General features: G+C 49.7%; 1 protein-coding gene across 1 annotated transcript in view; it reads right to left on the bottom strand.

Annotated features, from left to right (window-relative positions):
- Positions 1 to 860: 860 nt before the first annotated feature.
- Gmpr (guanosine monophosphate reductase) overlaps positions 861 to 20,063 on the bottom strand; it is a 45,372-nt gene continuing 26,169 nt past the window's right edge. Inside the window, exons 5-9 of the mRNA XM_023564716.2 lie at positions 14,817 to 14,898; positions 12,379 to 12,485; positions 7,480 to 7,522; positions 4,192 to 4,351; positions 861 to 1,339 (exon numbers count right to left, since the gene is read on the bottom strand). Coding sequence (XP_023420484.2) covers positions 1,159 to 1,339; positions 4,192 to 4,351; positions 7,480 to 7,522; positions 12,379 to 12,485; positions 14,817 to 14,898 — 573 coding nt within the window. The 3' untranslated portion in view covers positions 861 to 1,158. The remainder of the gene's footprint in view (positions 1,340 to 4,191; positions 4,352 to 7,479; positions 7,523 to 12,378; positions 12,486 to 14,816; positions 14,899 to 20,063) is intronic.

Genomic DNA, 20,063 nt, shown 5'->3' with positions numbered 1-20,063 from the left:
CATGTTTCTATAGCCAAGAGCACTTCTCTAAGAATGGGGGCAACGGCTTAGATTACTGCTAAAAACTGTTGGACCTTTAAATGTTTTCCTTAAAAGACAAAACGGGCTCTGCTTCCCTGGTGTGATGCTGTGGCTGAGCCCTCTGGTCCCTCGGGATGTCAAGCAATGGATACCTCCCTCAGTGGCACCACCTGTCCCTTTCTCTAGGTGCCTGCTTGCCTTTCAGAGAAAAATATGACCCTGCCTCCTCATTCACCTCTGTTAATAAGAAAAGCAAAATACTCTGGCATGCATGAATTTTCTACTCCTACCTAAGCAATGGCTAGTGCTAAGAGAACCGTGGTGCATCCTTCCTCCAAGACAAAGTCACCATCACCAGCCAGCTAGCTGACCACTGTCCAGAGGAGCCAAATATGAATCCCAGCTGGGGAAAGGTGGAAACTCACTTTTTAAACAGATGCCTTTTATGGGGCCACTGAGCAAAGCCGCTATTTCTCAGCGGGACTCTACCTGCTCAGTCTTCACAGGTCTTTGAACAGCACTCCTTGTGAAATCTGAATATAACTTAGAACGTCTTTGACAGGCTGACAAGCTGGGACTGAAGGGAGGGAAAAGGAAAGGGAAAAAACAAAAGCCCAGGACAGAGCCAGCTTGCTAGAAGTGGCTTCCTGCTCTTTTCCAGCAACCAACAGCTGCAGGGGAGGGGACGCCAGCTAACGACTCAGCCGGACCCTTCCCAAGGCACCTCAAACACTGGCAGCCGGGTGCCACTTACCTGGCCGGGAAGGCGGCAGCACTGTCTCTAATGATCACATGCAACTTGGCTTCTGCAAATGCAAACTCCAGTACTCCATGGAATCTCAAGATAATAGCATTATATTAAAGGAAAACCATTTTCTTTAAAAAAGAAAAAAAAAAAAAAGGTGCAAGTGAACAATGAGGCTATGAGTCCTGGGCCACTGGCCCAATTAGGGCCCTGTATCGAGGCCCCAAGAAGGCACTAGGGAGCCCCCAAAGCCTCCAGGCAGCAGGATGGGGAGAAAGGACGCAGCATTGCAGCACTTGGGAGCAGCTGGCAGCTCTGGCACGATGCACTGGAGGGACATGGGAAAAGCGAGTGTGCGAGACAGCGGCTTTGGTCCCAGCGTCCTCCCAAAGTTAACTAAACACAGTGTTGTGCTGCTGGGTCACCCGGATGAACGTGGCTCTCCTGCTGAGCTCCTTGAGCTTGGCGGCCCCCACATAGGTGCAGGTAGATCTCAGTCCACCGAGAATATCCAGAATCGTGTGTTCCACATCCCCTTTGTAAGGCACTTCCACTGTCTTCCCCTCAGAGGCTCTGGAAGAAAAGGGCGCAACTTTTTATCCAGCTGCTTTCTCCATGAGAACTAGAATGATTTCCAGCTGTAGATTAGCAGCCCCAGGAACTCAGCCAGATATACCACTCCCCCATCCCCACTGTGCGCCAGTCTGACACTGTCCCCACCAGGTGTGCCCCATCCTGTCCCTAACTGCCTTTCTATGTACACCAATCTGCAAACAAGCAACTACCCACAGGGGAAACAGACCTGGAGGTTCCTGCTTGCAACAGGCTCCCCCTGCGATGCCTGCCCTTCGGCACCAGTGATGGAACAAGCCCAGTGCTTTGCCTCCCTGAGTGCCAGCTCTATCAGGGACCTTACATCTTTAAATGGGAGGACGAGGAGAAAAAACAGAGCATGTTCCCACCCTAGGTTACTTGAGCCCCCCCCCCCCACATGCACACTAAGGGCCTGCCTCCCCAAGACACCCTTTGTTGCTCCTCCCCACCCCCAGCTGTCAGGTCACCTCTCCTGCTCTCCCAGGTCAGCACAGCTGTTGCCCTGGGCATGGAGGGGACCCAGCAAGGTGGAGCCAGAGCAGAAGCAAGAGCTGTCTTAGGACAGAGCCCACAGGGCTTCGGACAGCACCCCTCACATCTTCAGAACAGTCCTAAAGACTCAGGTATACAGCATGGCCTCCAAGCCACCTAACTGTCCCCTCTGGGCTTTGTCCCTGTCTTCACAAGACCTCCGAGTTGCACTGCCTCGTTCCACATATTGGGCCCTCATACTGTAGCATCATAAGTTTTTGCAGAGGTGTACAAGGGGGACATCTGACATCTATGCTAAGCCCTCATCTAAGGACTGGGAAAATCCTAAGTAAACAAATTCTAGAACTTTCTGCGGCTACCCTAAAAGTGGAAAAACTGAAGCTCTTCATTAGCAACCTCATTACCTGGCATTTCAAAGGGCTCTTCACTTTTGTTCACCAAACACACGACACTCCCTTTGGGTGAAATCCAGTGACTTAAACTATCATCTGGATAAAGGGCCAGCCAAGTGACCAGTGGAAACGATCGTCACCACCATACCTAGATGGCTCAGGTCCTGTGCCTATAATGACTGCCATCTCACTGTCCTTGGTTTCCATGGCCTTCCCAGGGCATGCTGGGAATTCTCCAGATTCCCACTGTTGCCTCTTTGCTGACTGGTGACGTCACCTCTTCCAAGTCTGCTGAAGGCTGTTCATACGTGAGTGAAGGCACTTTGACCTGCCTCCCAGGACCGAGTGAGAAGGAATGATGATTGGGAAGGAACCAGCAAAGCGTTAACAATGACGCCGTTAAATACAGCGTCCAAGTAGGGAACTGTTCTCACCACCAGATCAGGGGCGCAAGATCGCAAACTGCCAAAGAGAAAAATAGGCAGAACAGATACAGATGCTAAGACCCAGGCTACTTGTGGGTTAAGGTTCTGATTCCTTCAGCAAAGTGCCTGAATCTATTCCAGAGCCATTCTCCTTGTGTGTGGCTCCTTCCTGCTAAAATCCCAGAAGACAGACTTTCTTTCAATATTTAGGCATCTGGGTGATAGCCTGGTCCTGCCTTCCCTACTCACAATGTTTCTGAGGACCCAAAACTACAGCTGCGAGGCACAAAAATGCACTCCAAGTTAAAGCATGTAGCAGGGGCTCAGCCACACTGCAGTCCAGCACAAAATAGACACTGCACGAGCCACTGGACAGTGACAGCAGTTGATGGCCCAACTTCTTGGACAAAGGTCAAGGTAGCACTGAGACAGTTAGCATCCCCATCATTACCATGGGGACAGAGGGCCTCAGAGGCTCCCTAGGAGTGCACTTCCTATTTCTGATGGGTTCCCAGCTGCCTTCCCTTCAAGGATGCCAGATTTACTGACTTTCCCAGCAAAGAGAAGAGGACTGGGGAGAATAAAGTCAGGAATCAGAACGATACCTCACAGGGCTCCGGGAGCAGAGTTCACTCTGCCCCCTCCTGCCTGTAATCTCAGCAGAGTTCTGGATTATCCTCCAGCGTGGCATTACCCCTACATAATGTGTCCAAGTCCCAGGTCCTCAACGTGAGTGTGTGGCTGTGGGACAAATGCTAGGAGGCAGAGCATCAGTCAGGAACAGGCCTGGGTTCTACCCTGCTATGGAGATGGGGTCTGAAAATGCAAATAAAAAGCTGGCTCCCAGGGAAAGGAGGCCAAAGACAATTCCTGGCTGCCACCTCCTGCTGTGTCCCCTGGCTGCAGCTTGTCAGCAGTGCTGACAGTCAAGGAAAGCAACACTGGGCTGGGCAGGGAAAAGTCCCTCTGTTAGCCACTGAAGCACAGGTGCAGACATTTGTCACGAGGGGAAACAGGAAAGGCTGGGCTTTATGGAGAGTTGAAAAAGAAACAACCGACTCTTCTGTAGCTGGAAATGTTGCATGTAAGTTCTGATAAGCGCCTGCACCATAGGTGACCTGTACTAGCCTGTGGGAAGGGCCCAGCCTCTACACAGGGGCCAACAGGTGCCACCTGGTTCCTTTGTAATAGGAATCTGTGCTTTGACCTGACTTCTACAGCCGGTCTCAGGCCAGACTGGGAAGTTGAGGGGACAGCTTAGCCAAGGCCCCACAGAGCAAGGCGATATTCTACCCAGCCCTGCCAGTCTGGGGGTCCCCTCCTAGACCAGGAGCTGCTCACACATAGCTCTAGTCAGCCTCCAACCTGGCACACATGCTGCAAATGCCAGCTGGATGCAAATTGGGCTCTCAGAAGATACTGAAGTGGGTTCCAGACCCTTCCCAGAGGACCTTCACCCACCTGGACCTCTGAGTCGCAGAGAAGCTGTGACAGCTGTGATGGCACGCTGGCCCAGCCTTACCTGTACTCAGCCACTCCTCCCGCGTGTTTCTTCATGGCCGTTTCCGAGCTCATCCCATAGAAGAGCTTGAGCTTCTGCCCGTTCCTCTCGATCACTTCCCCGGCACACTCGGTGTGGCCCGAGAACATCCCTCCCAGCATGACAAAGTCAGCTCCAGCTCCTGCATGGCACCGAGGGGACAGAGGGAAGCAGGAGACAGATGCTCAGGGAAGACAGGCTTTGGAGAGGTGTAAGTCTTCCCCTCACCCATTCCCTTGTTCCCCCTAAGGAGAAGGCCTGGGCCAGGACACACGGCTGCAGACACTGAGACACGTGGGACTCACTGGACAGTTCCAACTGGTTATGAGTGGCTCACTGCGAGCCCATTCTGCCAAGGGTCTCTTACATTCAGATGAGCTTTAAGAACCATGCATTGTCAGCCAGGAGCAGTGGAACACGCCTGTGCTCTCAGCACTTTGGGAGGCTGAGACAGACGGCTCTAAATTTCAAATCCTGCCTTGGCAACTCAGCAAGACCCTGTCTCAATAAAAATGGCTGGGGATGTCATTTAGTGTGAAGGCCCTGGGTTTGATCCCCAATAGCACTAAAATCGTGCACACCGTCTAATCTTGTGCTCAAGACAGTAACTCCTCTGGTGTCCGCAGGCATCTGGTCTCTTTCTTTAGCTTCCTAAACTATTACTGTATTTAGAGATCAGGAAAGAGCCTCAGAGAGGACTGTGCCTCTATGTTTGAGACTGGGTGAGGAGGAAAGAAACACCTCTACCACGCCTGTGTAAAACTACATGCATCACCACAGTGGACATTAGACTTCCTGAGCAGAGAATATGCCATCATAGTTTCCCGGGCAGCTACAGAGGAGACGGGGGCACTGAAACTGACTTTGCTGGCCACGCTGGCATGGGACCAGGCCTGGATGTGTGTGTCACAGTGCACAAAAGATTGTTGATAGGGAGTCCCAAGCCACCAAGAGAGCAAAAGAATGCATTCAAGAAAAAAGTCACCATTCCTCAGCCTGTTCTTGGGTAGGTCTGCAGAGTGGCTCTTCAGTAAATATTAAGGGCTGGAGTTTTAGTCCCCAAAAGTTCCTATGTCATGATTTTCTTTGAGGGGGTACTAGGAATCAAGCTCAGGACCTTGCACTTGCCAGGCAAGCGCTTGTGCCACTAAGCTATGTCCCTAGCCCTAGGTGTGACAGATTTAATCTCCAGTTCTGTAGGTTGCTGGTGAGTAGAGGCAGGATCGTTGGGAGGTCATGAGGTTGAGATGCTCTAGTGACGTTAGTGGCTTTACGAGAGAGACCTGAGCTAGCCCAGGGGGATCCATGTCGGGTTGAAGCATGGATCTCCTGCTGCATAGGAACGGGCTGGTCTAGAACCCCATGCAGTGCTGGGCCCTTCCCTACTGTCTTATCATGTGACACCACTGCCGTATCTGACACGGCAAGAAGGCACTCAGCAGAAACCAAGGGCATGTTGTTGCATCTCTCAGACTTCCCAGCCTTGTGAACCATGAGCTAAATAAACTTCTATTCATATAAACTGCCCATTCTCGGATATTCTGTATCACAGGCCCATGGTATAGGCATCAGCTCTGTCCTTTCCCCTCAACCTTACAGAAAGGTGTGCTCTCGCAGTGACCCGGCCTGCCACAAAGGCGAGCTCTGCAGCCTTCCCGCCAGAGTTCCTAAAACCACTACTGGCTCCTTCCTGGTCTTCCTGCCATGGTTTCAGGGGACAGAGGGCAACTGGATCTGGCCAGGCTTCCTGGTCCCCATCACCCCAGGAGTCTACGGCAAGGACACAGAGCAGAGTTCCACATAAAACAATGCTTGAAGAGAGGCTCCCAGTCTGATGTTGTTTTGTTTTGTTTGGGTGAAGGAACCGTAGATGAAACCCAGACCTCACACACACTGGCCAAGTGCTCTATCACTGAGTTACAGCCTAGCTGTTTTTGGAGACAGGTTCTCAGGAAGGCGCCCAGGCTGGCTTTGATCTTGCATTTTCCCACATAGCCAGGTTGACAGATGTGAGCCACTATGCATGGTTCTCATATCTTTTAAGCAGCATTTTCCATGCCAAGGTCCCTCTCCCTCCACTGAGCCTCTGCAGATACTGCTGCACTAATTGGTAGAGGAGGAAAAGATGCCCAAGGGAAACCAAGCTGAGTGTGATCCAAAGGCCAGAGAGTTCTCTAGATGGGACCTTCTTAGTGACAGGTCACTTTAAAGTGTGTTCAGCACCTGCCCTGTGCACACAGCAGGTAGAAAAAATGAAAAGGGAGATAAGAGAGACATCTAGCTAAATACAGACAATGTCCACAGCTCTGATCCTTGGAAGAATGGGCAGGAATCAGCAGAAGTCCCAAGTTTTCCCTGCCCTGGACTTTAGGACCACCCCGCACCCTCAGTCCTCTCCTCCACTGAAACCGGCCAGCTGGGACAGCAGAGGGTCTGTGCCTCTCCTTCCATGGCTCATATCTATGAGCAGACTGGGACGAAGTCTTATCTTCATGACATTCTCTCAACTGCTATGAGACCCTGCCACTGCCCCACGGTCTCCTCTGTTACAACCGGGGTTTTTGTTTGAAAAGCAAAAAACAGAAATGTTCCCACCATCAAAAATCGTTTTACATCAGGCAAGGTGGGGACACGGAACCTTGTTTTTGCTTCCTGCCAGCACCTGTAGCTCCCACTGAACAGTACGGAGCCCCCAGCTGTATGGGCAGCTCTGATGTCTATAGTCTGCAAACATTACAATGCCTTGTGTTGAAATGCGGGACTTCCTAGTGCTCTTCTGGGAAATGCCCAGGTCACACTGGCTTCTGCTACCCCCTAGTGGGAAGCAGGCACCCCAGTCTCTGGCAAGAAACTGGCCGGGACTCTCCCAGGGAATCACCCCTAAGTTGAGTTGAAAGAGCCCCTTTCGGGTGGAGCTGGGACTCAGTGGTGCAGCACTTGCCTCACATGCACAAAGCTCTGCGTTCCATCCCCAGCACCCTCCAAAACAGAGAAAGGGCTGTCATCCCTAGACATGGCGCTCTCCTCTTCCAAGGGTATCCTGAGCTGAGTCTTCCCTAGTGAAGAGGCTATGACCTCACCCACTCTTGGCTGCAGGATGTCACCCTAGATCCACCTGGGCATCTGGCAGGTTTGGCCACAGATCAAAGCCAAACCAAGACCAAGATCTTGGCCAACTGAGAAGGAAACACAGGGAGAGGAAATTCCAGACAAGCCCAGAACTTCCCACGGGTCCCCAACACCCACTCCATACCACGGCTGGGTCCTTACCAAAGGCTTTGGCAACATCTCCAGGACACGTGCAGCCTCCGTCCTTCAAAGAGGAAAGAGCAAGCACAGGACATCAGATCAGAGGGAGCTTGGCTGGGTTGGTCCCTCCTGGGGTGACTCGGGGACTGGGAGTTCATACTCCTGGCCCAAGCTGGGGACGGGAGTTTTCTGGTTTGCTTCCCCTAGAAATTCCACCCCACATCCCCCAAGCCACAGTCAGTCGGGTGGGTCAGGGCCTCACCCTATTCCCTGGGTTTCAAATTGCTGCCCCCGCTGGGCGGCAGGGGGAAGCAGGAGTGCTGAGCTGCAGCAGGCTCGGCCCTTCTCTGCCAGCCCTTTATGCAACAGCCCAGCCCTTCCGGCCACGCTCTGTCTCTGTCAAGAGTCACCTTTCCCTCCCCGCCTGGCAAGAGGAGACTGATTTAGTACAAGGGCTGGATTATTTTAAGAGCTGGGAAAAGGACACGAAGTCCGTCCCTTTCATCTCCTGTTCGCCATGTACTGAGGCAGTCACCCACACCTCAGGCATCTGTTCACCACACCCACTCAGAGCACCAGCTTGGGGCGGGGTCTCTGAGAAGCCGGACAGGCCCTGGGTTATGTTCACATCCAGCAGCATGGCACAAGACTCCCAGGATGCACAGCTCCTTGCTTTTCCAGCTGCCCGGCTGCTGCCTGCTCTTCCCAGTGTGCTCTGGGAGAAGTCTGAGGAGGGCATAGGTGGCAGGGAACACGGGACCAGTCGCAGTGAGTGTGACAGTGTCACAGCTGTAGGGGAAACTGAGGCCTCAGAGTGCTTGTCTGTGACACAACCCACACTGGGAAAGAACCAAGGAACACAATCGCCTGGCTACCCCAGGGAACAAAGTGCAGGGAGGCGCCTGCCCCTTGGAGGGTATCTACACAGAACACGGATGAACCACTTGCCAAAGAGCATCTCAACCTGCCAGCACAGGTCTCCACTTTTCCAGCGCTGATCAGGTTGGCCACTCCAGGAGCTGGGACTCCAGCCCAGCAAAGGGAAGCTTGGAGACAATCTTTCCCTCTAGGAACATCTCCTGATGTTTCCTCCATCAAGTGCACTGTTCTATGTGACTTCCCTGACCCCCAGAGGGCACAGGCTTTAGGCATGATGTACAGGTGGGCTCTGCATTTTGGGTATGTGGCCTGAGCCCCCACAGGAGGACTGAAACAGGGCAGGAGCTCTGTGCACCATGACTGCTGTGGACCCCAGCTCACTCTGGGCACGACCCCCACATGCCCTCCACGTGCCTGGCAATTAATTTTCTAGTGCTTTACCACTTTATCAAAACCAGCACTACTCACCAGGCTTCCAAACCATATCCTTAAATAGATTAAATAAACCCTTACTTCCAATTAGAATAGGTCCCTACAATCTGACCTGAAAACAAAACACTTCTGCTTATTCACAGATGTGTCAGGGTGTCTCCTATGGGCTCCTGAAAGTTCCTCATGATTGTGGTCTGAAACAAAGCCAACTTGCATGCCCTGTGTTACTGGGACCATAAAAAAAAAAAAAAAAAAAAAAAAACCTTTTCTTCCCCAGACGCGCAGAGAAGTCCAGTTCACACAACCTCATGATGTGTTACAGAGAAACCATAGTTGTGTGTGAATTTATGAAATGGACACTGCAGCTCACAGGCCGGCCCACACATTTAACTAAGTGCAATCTACCTTCCCGTGACAACGCTGGACATCGCACTCTGCACCCTTTGTATTTAGATAATTTCCGTATGCTGCTCAAAACAATCTCTCGTGACCTCAGGAGATGGGTGGAAGGACACCAGCCTGGGAGCTGAGGCCCATTTCCCAGACTCATAAACTCACAGCCACTGGAAGGATGTTAAAGGAAAAACAATTCGGTGTGTATTTTGTTCCATGCAGATCTTTAAACCAGTGATTTACAAGGGTTACTTGCTTTGTTTTTCCAATTTGCATTATCTTTCAGTAGCAAAGGTATCAGGACAGGAAAGGTAGTTTGATTTCTGAGTTTTCTGTACGTCTCTTCTGCTTAAAAATGCTCACTCCTGCCTTAATTGGAGAATGGGGAGAAAGAAATGTGGGGAGAATGGAATTGAAATGAAGCAACTTCAGTGTACCACAAGGACCTATCATGAATTTAGGTCATTTTTCCACTCAAACACAAGAATCAGGAGTTGATCATTTGTAAGTGGGGGGAAAAGGATGAAACCTGGGCTGATTTTCCCAGGGCAACACAGCTATAAAAATAGAAAAACAAGATTAGAATTAGCCTGTTATTGTAATCCCCCTTCTCCTTGCACTCTTTACAGTACTGGCAGATTGAACCCAGGGCCTTCAGAACGAGGTATATCCTTTGCCCTATTTTAATTTTGAAACAGAGTCTTGTTAAGTTGCTATGCCCTGGCTCGGGATCGAACAAACCTGCGAACCTCCTGCCTCAGCTTCCATAACACTGGGATCTCAGATATATATCACCACACCCAGTTTAAACTGACTGCATTTCAGAGAATGGTTATTTCCTTTAAAAGTTTATTTGCATGTCTGGTTTTCCCTAGATTAAGCCTTTTTTGCTGGGAATTTTTCAAGACTCTAAATGAACAATTAAATTATAGTACTTAACAACTTTGGTTAGGTCTAAGTAATGGTGTGACAAGAAAAAAATAACTAGTCACACTTTAGTCTGCCCATAGCGGGCACCTCAAATTTTTCTGCTTTCTGCCCCCGTGAATGAAGCCCTGGAGAAAACAGGAGGGAAGGCCAGCCAGGGGACCATGAGCCCACATTCTGAAGGGCAACAGCACAGATGTGCTAAGTCGGTGGCCTAAGCTAGCAGGAAACTGGATAAAGTGGCAGGACCCCTATACATCTGAAGGCTCAGGACTTGACAAGTGGGAGACGCCCAACTGCAAAACTCTTAATACACAAAGCGACAGTGGAGGCAAAGGCCACTTTGCACCGAATTCAGACAGAAGTGCAGCTGGCTGGCAGCAATAAGCTAAACTACTACTGGTTACAAACGGAATTCCTCCACGGGGAAATCTGTGGAATGGTAAGAACTCTGCAGCACACAAGTAGGCTCCTAAATGCCACCTCCCATAGCACAGGTGCCACCCACAGCCTGGGCTCTCACTGCCCCGATGGTCACTAGCAGGTAGGTTGCTGTGTGGACATCAGCAGATGAGAGCTGGCCATTGAGGCCGAGCTTCCCTTTGCAGGTGCCAAACTGGAGGACACCTCAGAGTGACCTGGAAGGCTTGGAAAGCCAGACTCCTGGGCCTCACCTTTGGAGCTTCTGATTTGTATGTCCGGTCTGGGGCAGGACCCAAGAATTTCTAACACATTCTCAGTTGACTCTGATGCTGCTGGTCTGGGCCCCACATTTAGAAAGACAATAGTAAAATTGGCTCTGCATTACATAGGGCTACACAAGGCGCTCCTAAGCTGACTATTCCACCCAACTGAGAGGGTTCTATCAACTCAGTGAGTTGCAAGATTCCAAAAGGACTTAAGGATGTCTCAAAGTAAGCCATTGGCAAAGCTATTGATTTGACTTCTACTCCTCTGGGGTACAAGGTCCCAGTTTTGATTAAGGTCTTGATGGAAATGATCAGGTCATGGCAATGTGTAACTAATCACACCCGAGGTTTCTGGGAGCCTCACCCACTGGGATGGGCTCCAGGGTTTTCTGTGAAGCAAGCTTCCCTGGAGGGTCTCAGGCATCCAGCCGAAACCACAGCTGCAGAAGCTTTCAAGCACTGCTGGCCGACTGCAGCAGGAGGCTGCTTAGTGGCTTCAGTGTGACGGATAACAATGCTTAGCAAATGTAAAGCGACAATTCTACATCAGCCTTTTAGATACTAGTTTGATAGAAATACTAATCTGTTCTCTGGGCCAAGAAGTACAAACTGTCACGTAGTACTCTTAGAACTCAGTCGTTAATCAATAAACGTCTGGCCTTCCAGTTATCCCTGTGGGGCGCTACAAAGTACACTTTGGAAGTTTCTACACTTCTGTAAACAGAGCAGGATCTCTATAGGAACTTCGTCAAAGTTTCTAAAGACAAAAGGAGATCAGTCTCCATCTCATCTTCTGTCCCCCTTGCCCCCACTGACACCCTGCCCCACTCACTCCCGGCACAGTGGCCTTGAGGTCCAGTGCTTTTCTTCTGTGCCACCTGAAGCACTTCACTCCATCGGGCCTCTCTATCCCCGCCTCCAGGAAACCTTTGCTGACCCCTTTCCTGGGACTCTGTGGCCAGTTACAGGATGCACTATGACCCCACACGTTCACTTGTTGTCCTGGTCCCTCAGAACGTGATCTTCTTTGGAAATCGGACTCTCACAGCTGACATGAATGGAGATGGGACATCCTGGAGCCGGGTGGCCCCTCAACCAACAGTACCAGGGTGCTCACAAAAAGGAAAGGGCTGCAGACAGAGACACACACACTGGGAGAATGGTGGGGACTGGAAAGGAGGCCCCAAACCCAGATACCGGCAGGGGGGAGACAGGCATGGGGCGGCTCCTTCCTCAGTGTCTCCAGAGGGGCCTGTCCATGCGTGCTGACTTTAGATTTCAGCCTCTGAAATTACGAGGCATTGAAATTGTGCTGTTTAGGTCCGGGGTGCCTTGTGATGACAGCCCTAGAAAATGACCACTCAGCCCCCCACCCCTTGCCCTGTGTTCTCAAGGTGGCCTGCGAGTCCCTCAGAACCCTGCCTACCACCTGGTCAATATCTGCTCAAAGTCCCTGCTGAGGCCCAGGTCCTACTTCCTATCCACATACAAGATATGCACACTGAAGAGGAGGTCAGTAAACGGGCGCCCTCTCTTCTCCCAATCCAGCCATCAGGTTTCCCGCCCCCCACACTGAGATGCCGTGTCCCCGGACACTCACAGAGATGATGTGTCCCTTGAGGCCGTGGGCAGAGTCTGCACACTCTATCACCGCGCTCAGCTGGGGGTAGCCCACTCCAGTCTTGGTGCGGGTGGTGCACACAGAACCTGCAGAGAAGGGAGACCCCAAGGGACGTCAGGCTTGAGCAGAACTTGGCACGACACGAGCCCCCACCATCACTTGCATGCGGCCCTGCCCTAATGGACTGTCCAGGGCAGAGGACATGCGATGTGCTGGGCAGGGGGAGGGGCAACCGCTGGCCACAAGGGCTTGGTCTTCATCGCTGTCCTCAGCTGATGTCCCGATGCCACTTTCTTCTCCCCGAAGACTCCATCTCGGTTACTGTCCTCTGCAGCACCGGCTCCCTGCATCTAGTACCCAAACTCCCTTTCCCTCCCTCACACTCCCACCATCTGCCCTGTGTCCAGGGGTCTCACAGGGCCCGCACACAGCCCGCACACAGCTCCTCACTGCTTCCGTGCTTTCAGTGTTTCTCAAATAACACACCTCTCCAAGCCTCACTGCCTCCCTCCAGGGAGACACAAAACCAAGTGCCTTGCAGAGACCAAATGGCCTCACAGGGAAGAATGGCCTGGTGAGGGCCTGGCCCTCGGCAAAAGGAAAGGTGCACTGGACACCCATCCCCTCCCTCTGTCCTCAGCAGGACAGGCTGCTTGTCCTCAGTCCTGTAGTCCACATCCCTAGTGGTCTGCACCGAGTCCCCAGGCAGCCCAAACCCTGAGGTCGAGGTCGGCACTGGACAGACTCCCATCTCGGCCCCCTTCCTTCCCCACTGTCAGGCCCTGCCCTGGCTGCCATCTCCAGCAGGAAACAGAGGCTTCTTTGCCATATGTCACCTACTTCCCTGTAAACCATGCCACTACCCCCCACCAAGAAAGTAAGCACCCCTCCTCCTGCTTTACCCAAATCTGCTAGATCAAATACAACCTAGGACCCTCATCTCCCTGCTGCTACTGCTGACTTTTCAGACTTCTCTCCACCCCAGAGATTCTCTGGATGAGATATTCTCTCTCTAAATACTCTGACCTCTGTATTGGGCCGCCTCAGCCAGCCAACCCTTTCTCATCTCTCAGGCTTCGTTCTCAAAGATCACTGTCCCAAGGAAATGCCTTTCTCTCTCTGGCACAGGCCCTGGCATAATATTTGTGTAAGAACACAGAGGCTGTCTCCTCTGCTGGACGGTACGCTCCTGGGATATTCACACTGCTGTCTAGCAGAGGGTAGGGAAGAGCCCAGGGCCTAATGAGGGCTCTATAAATAGTCACTTAAAGAATGCTCGAACTCAAGAATGAGTGAGTCACCCACATCCCACATCCTCAACGGGACTCCTGCTCTGCCACTGGCTCAGCGACTCCTGGATATCTCGTGTCCATTATGGGGTGCTCTGGGCCCAGCCTAAAGGCAGACCAGCCTTATTTGGAGCTCTTGTTCTGAAAGTTATGAAGGCCTTGAGTGGTGACATGAAAACCACTCTAAAGCATGGGGTTGAAAGTCTCCCTGTGTATTAAAAACTTGGCTATTTTATGAGCATACAGGGAGGCCTGCCTGATGTTCCTTTCGCATACACCCCATGCCTTCAGGATGAGAGGCAAGTCACAGCCCGAGGGGTCCTGGGCTGCCGCAGTGCCCTCTCTCCCACTGGCGTGGCTCCCTACATTACAGACTGCTCAATTTTTTGATAGTGTCTTTCGGCTGGGAAGTATTTATACACATACTGGTTGCCTTTTAGTCCCAAATGAAAATGTGCATCTTCCTTCCTTTTCTCTGCAGTCTGGGTCAGGATGGATGCACAAGGAAGAAGTTTAAAACATGACAATGACATCAACTTGCAGGTATGGCAGAAAGGGAAAGGGAGCACCAAATGGCCCTGGAGAAAACGGTGCCACCCAGTATAAAATCAGGAGGGCTCCCCTCACTCCTTTGGAAGTGGACCTGGGAAAGAAAGCCTGAGAAAAGGAAATGGGCAAAATTTTGACTGATTGGTCCAGGTGAGGAGCCCACAGCAGTAACTTTCTGGGCCAAGGTCAAGTTCAAACAGGCCTCCTTGCAATGTTTGGAGCCTTCAAACACTGACATAAATTTGAGCCATTGTTGTCTCTTAGCTGTCCTCCTGGATTCATCAGCCTTCACCTTGCTCTTCGAGGTGGACGGACTATTAATAACACCTGCATTCTTTTCCTCCACATTGGTGTTTTGAAATCAAGATCTCATATTCCACCTGCCCGCAACCATGGGGACATGAGGAAGTAGCCTAATGATGTCTCTTTCTCAGGAGCTCGGTCTGGAAGCTGAGTGATATTTTGGGCGGGGGGAGTGTGTGTTGAACTCCTGGATAAGTCACTCTTGCATTCCCTTTAGCCAAGTCCCAGGTCCCATTCCTCCCTTCGGGCAACGTCGCTGTCTCCAACAGCTCTTACCTGGTCCCACTCCCACTTTGATGATATCTGCTCCAGAAAGAATGAGCTCTTCCACCATCTCTCCTGTCACCACATTGCCTGCCTGAGAAAGAAAGAAGACAATTCATAACTGGGGACAACTCGTGGGAGTCCGAAGGTGAATGAGGACCTCTATACCCAAACCCAAGGATGTGCATGGTCCCAAAGCCACCAGGTCACCAGGGGACAAAAAGAAAAAAGAAAATACTGCACCCGGTTCTTGGAGTCAATTTAAGTCTGAAGATGGTGGACCTAACTGCTGCTCTGGTTTTCTTCTCTACAGAACAAAACACCGAATTGTGGAGGCACCCCGAGACCATTTTTGGGAAAACTGCCTGCATGAACTGATGGCATGAAAAGGCACAGAATTAGGTAATTTTAAAACAAGAGATTAGGGAGGGTCTGGGTGAGAGCTTTTTCAACATCTCAGCAACTGACTAAACAAAAGCTTCCAGGGAATCCAAGCAATGAAATACACTCAATTGATCAAAATCCTTACTGTGGGGGCATAAAAGGCTTCAGAGTTTGGAAGACCCCTAAAGAACTTCTACAGATCACCAGAGGCAGCATCAGAAAACTCCTGATCCTCTCCCAGTTGAAAACATCACTAAAGCTTCCCCACCCAGGGCTGGGATTCCTTCCATTAGAAATGTAAGGGCAGATAGGCTCTGGGGACATGCCAAGGGCTCCTGTGCCACTTACAGGACAGGAAGCTTTGGCCCTGAGAAGAAACACAGAAAGCCAGGAAGTGGTGGAATCCATCAACCAGAAGAGTGCATCTGGTTTGGAAATCGTACAAGCTCTTTCGCTGTAGGAGTCAGCGAGCACAAAAATAGCCCTTTTTATACAACTCACTGCCCCATGGATTCTTCAGCTGGTGCATAGGATACCTGGCAAGGTGCCCTGCCTGACTTCCCACAACTGTGCAAGCCACATTCTGCAAAATGCAGCCCTCGTCATTCTACAGGCATTGAAGCCCAAGTGTCTTTTCATACACTGATTCCCAGAGTGGCACTTTCTTTTTTAACCTAGACAAAGTGACTTCTACTTCACATAAAAGGCTGCTGGAAAAGGTGATGAGGTGGGCAAAGCTACTATCATGCAAATACCAGCTGATAATTGGACAATGGCAGAAGGCCCGGAAGGAGGATTAGAGGTGGGTTAGAGTAAAAGGTTAGGCTCCCAAATTCAGGGGGAAACTCTGAATACTTGCAATGGCATTAAAAGAAAAAAAAAAAAGATAAAAGAAAGAAAAACAGTTTTCTACATAAAAATTAAACACACACACTCATACAGTCAACAAATATCTTGGTAGAAAAAAATGTGACAAAGGGTTCACGTAACAAAAACTTAGAAATTTGTAAGAAAAACTCAACACCTCACAAAACAAGCATCAAAAGACATGCCCTAACTAATAAAAGTGGCTAAAGAGAGGGAAAGTGTTTAGCTTCACTAATAATCAAATTTAAGATACCAATGTGGCCCTACTTTTCACTTAGAAAATTTTTACTGTAAACATTAAATGCTAAAGAAAATACATCAGACTCTCCACCAGTGCAATGCGTATCTTAGAACAAGTTTTCCTAGAAAGCAATTTGTCCATATACAAGAAATGTAAAAATATGCACATCCCTTGATCCAACAATTCTAAGATTCCCAAGGAAATCATTATAAATAAGGCCAATTTAACTATAAAGATGGATTGCTTGTAACAGTACAAAGCCACAAATATATTCCCCAAATAGAAGTGGTTCAACAATCTTAAAAGTCATGTAGTTTTTTGTTTGTTTTTTGCTTTGGTTTGCCAAAGATCGAATCAAAAGCCTCACACAGGCAAAGCTACAGAACTGATATAGCTGGGGTGAGCTTTACCCCAGCCCCATGTGATATTTTTTTAGAGAAGTTTAACAGCGTAGCTTAAATACTTTTAGTATAATTCTGGGAAAAATAATAAGATCTCAATCTTGTGTGTGTGAAAGAGAAAGAGAATGAGGATGAATCAACAAGCCACAGGGTGGTGCATGACTAGAATCCCAGTGACTCAGGAATCGATGCAGGCAGATCAAAGTTTGAGAACAGTCTGGGCAACACAGCAAGATTCCCTATCTTAAAATAAAAAATAAAATAAAAGTTTAGAGTCATAGCCCAGGGGCAGAACACTTGCCTAGCATGCACGAATCCTGGGGTTCAGTCCCTAGTACTGTGAAAGACAGGAAGGAGGGAACAGAAGGGAAAGAGAAGCTAACAAGTTATGTTCAAGTAGAGGGATTATCTCACTTCTATTGAGTTTCTTCTTTTAAACTTTTCTGGATTTTACAGTAGAAAGCACACGCTCTTATAACTAAGTGGCGGAGTCTTTTGGTTTAGGTTTAGTTTTGATTTTATGTTGCAAACAACAGTAGGAGTACTTAAGAAAGGTTAAAGACCAGAGAAAGGTGAGCGCTCATTCTCCTGCACTGCTTTGAAAAAAACAACAACAAAAACAAAACTTAACTCTGAAACCTCTACAGCTTCAAGATGGATGCTTTCTTTCTCCCAATGTGGTATCACTTAGTTCATGTTCAAGGATGTACTCTAGACAAGGTAAGTCAACTCTTGCAAACGGGAAGAGGACCAAGAGACGAGGGTGGGAAGTTTGTAAAAAGATGTGTTATATGTAATACACATGGACCAAGTCCCCAAAATGAACCACACACCAATAAATTTTTAAAAATTAAACTTGTAAGCCAAAATAAACCTGCTTTTTTTCCTTTAAAAAAAAATCAGACTCCAAGGGTTCTAACAGGTACAAACCATGCAAACAGAGCAGGTTTACCTGTGTCCAGAGGGCTGACTCTGTTCCCAGCACCCAGGAGCCCTCACAGGTGGGCTCCTGCATCATGGTCAGTGCCACCCCCATGGCTCCTGCGTCATGGACAGCACACGGTCACTGATGGTCAGTAGAAACACCTGAAGCAAGTGCTTAGGAAACACCTCCAGCCCGACCTACAGCACAGCACAGGAACACAGGGACCAGGCATTCCTGCTAAGAGCAAATGGCTGTCTGTTCACATTGGAAACCAAGCTCACAAGACCAACTCAGAGGTGAGAACAAGGGCACAGTACATCAGGTTTTGGTGAGGTCCCCAGTCCAGCAGAGACAGCGTGGGCACAGGTTGTGCCCTCCCGGAGAGCTGGGAGGAGCTGAACAGGCATGAATGGACAGGCGCTGCTTCCTGTCAGCTCAAAGTGCCCTGTGTAGAGAGCGGATACTGCATGGTCCAAATGTGTCCCCACAGCAGGCTTGGTTACTTGGACAGTCCAGCCATGTTCACTTCCTGGGCAGCCACGACATGGAAACTATGAGCCCTTGTCAGGGGCACTGCGGCAGGCAGGTGGGGTGTGTGTGTCCCCATCAGGTGAACCCTGTTCCCAGGAAGTCCAGGCACCATCAATGCTCACTTACTCTGGGTAGTAACAAGTGCTCCCTCCCCTGCCAAGGAGATGGGGGAAGTCTCAGGGGAAAGACATGGTAAGCGACAGCAGCTGCTGTAGTCTGTCTGTGTCCCCCAAAGTTCACAAGCTGAGATTCTCCCCCTCAGGGTGAGGGTAAGACAAAATGAGGTCTTCAGGAGGTGATTAGGTTATGGAGACAGAACTCTCAAGGATGAGATTAGTGCCCTTTTTGCAAAGGCCCCATCTCCATCCCACCACCACTGGGGGACATAGGAAAAAGACAGCCAGCTCTGAAAGAGAACAAGCTCTCAGACACCAAATCTGCCTTCATCTTAGACTTTAGCCTCCAGAACCAGGGGAAGTCAAGGTGATTTTTATAAGCTGCCTATTTATGGTGTTTTGTAACAGTAATACAAACAGACTAAGATTAAAGTCCTTTGAGCAAAACTCACAATCAGTTGGCCCCAAATTTCTCAGCTTCCCTTTGGACCCATATCTATGGCAAATAAAACTCAGAAAGATATGAGGTCGAATGGTGGGCCTCCTCCCTCTTACTGGGGCGTCCTGAGCAAGTCATGTGTGGTCTGAGTCTCAATTTACACTGCTATAAAATGGGCTGCCTAAGAGTGCCTACCTGTGGACATTATGAGGTTTACAAATAAAACTATCAAGGTCTTAGCATAGTTCCTGGGGCTCAATGGTGCTCTGTAAAATATTAACCCTACCATTAAGAGTTATTTGTGTCTATTGCTCTTCTTTTTACTTTAAAAGTTTTTCTGTTTGGGGTCAAATTCACAGAACATAAAATCTTTTGCTCTATTGTTAAGCATACAGTTTGGTGGCATTATGTACACTCATTCCAGTAACCACCAGTGTTACCCGTATCCAGAAGTTTTGCACTGCTCCACAACGATCATTCATGTACCCAATTTTCACTGGCTCCTCTGGGGCCTTCTGCCAAGAAAAGCCCTTTCCACAGAATGATCAAAGGCAGGGTGGCACACAGGTAATGGGCTGGCCACCAACTCCCATGGAAGTGATGGTTATGGAGCCCAGGACGCTCTCCAAAGTCCGCCAAAGATGTCGTTCTTCCCTCTGGTGGAACCATGGATGCTGTCCATGGCGTTGTGCCTGTCACCGCACAGTACAGAGTGCAGGACGTGGCTGCAGAGCTAAGCATCACCTGAGCTTCAGTGGCCCTTCCGAGTTTTCAGCCGCAGCTGAAACTAAGCTGAAATAAACCTTCCCTGCTTTAACCTGTGAATGGCAAGTATTCTGTCACAGCAATGGAAAGATGACTCGGACAGTACCCAAGGGGGAGGGAATACCCAAAAGAAATTGAGATGTGTTAAGTACGTCTCCAACTTCCCACAAAGAATGTAAACAACATGTACTCCACACAGGTACTAATCAACTAAACTAAAATTTAAAAATAAAGAAAAATCAGGCAGTTGGCTTAGGGTTTGTTACACTGGCTACCAGCCAGCAGTTGTACAAGGACCCTTTTCTGTTAAAGATGTTCTTGAAAAATCCTTGCTTCCTTTCACACTCTGTGGCAAGGCTCGTCTTAGCTGAACGGCAAGAAAAAGGCCAGGATGATCAGGCAAGTCCTGGCTCCCAATTGCCGAGGAGCCGCCAGCTTCTTCAGGGATGTTTCTGAGCGCCCCTTCTGTTCACTGTTTTGTAGCGATCATAAACACCACTCAGGACTCACACTGCAGCTCCAAAGCACTGGAGATGCTGGTGCATCCTCACAATGCCTCCAAAAGCCTCCAAATGATGTTTTCAAAATCA

Source organism: Cavia porcellus, unplaced genomic scaffold (assembly GCF_034190915.1).
Source record: "Cavia porcellus strain 051 isolate PalLab524CR breed Dunkin Hartley unplaced genomic scaffold, mCavPor4.1 scaffold_13, whole genome shotgun sequence".
Classification (NCBI taxonomy): Eukaryota; Metazoa; Chordata; class Mammalia; order Rodentia; family Caviidae; genus Cavia; species Cavia porcellus.
This window is presented reverse-complemented; position numbering and strand designations above follow the sequence as displayed.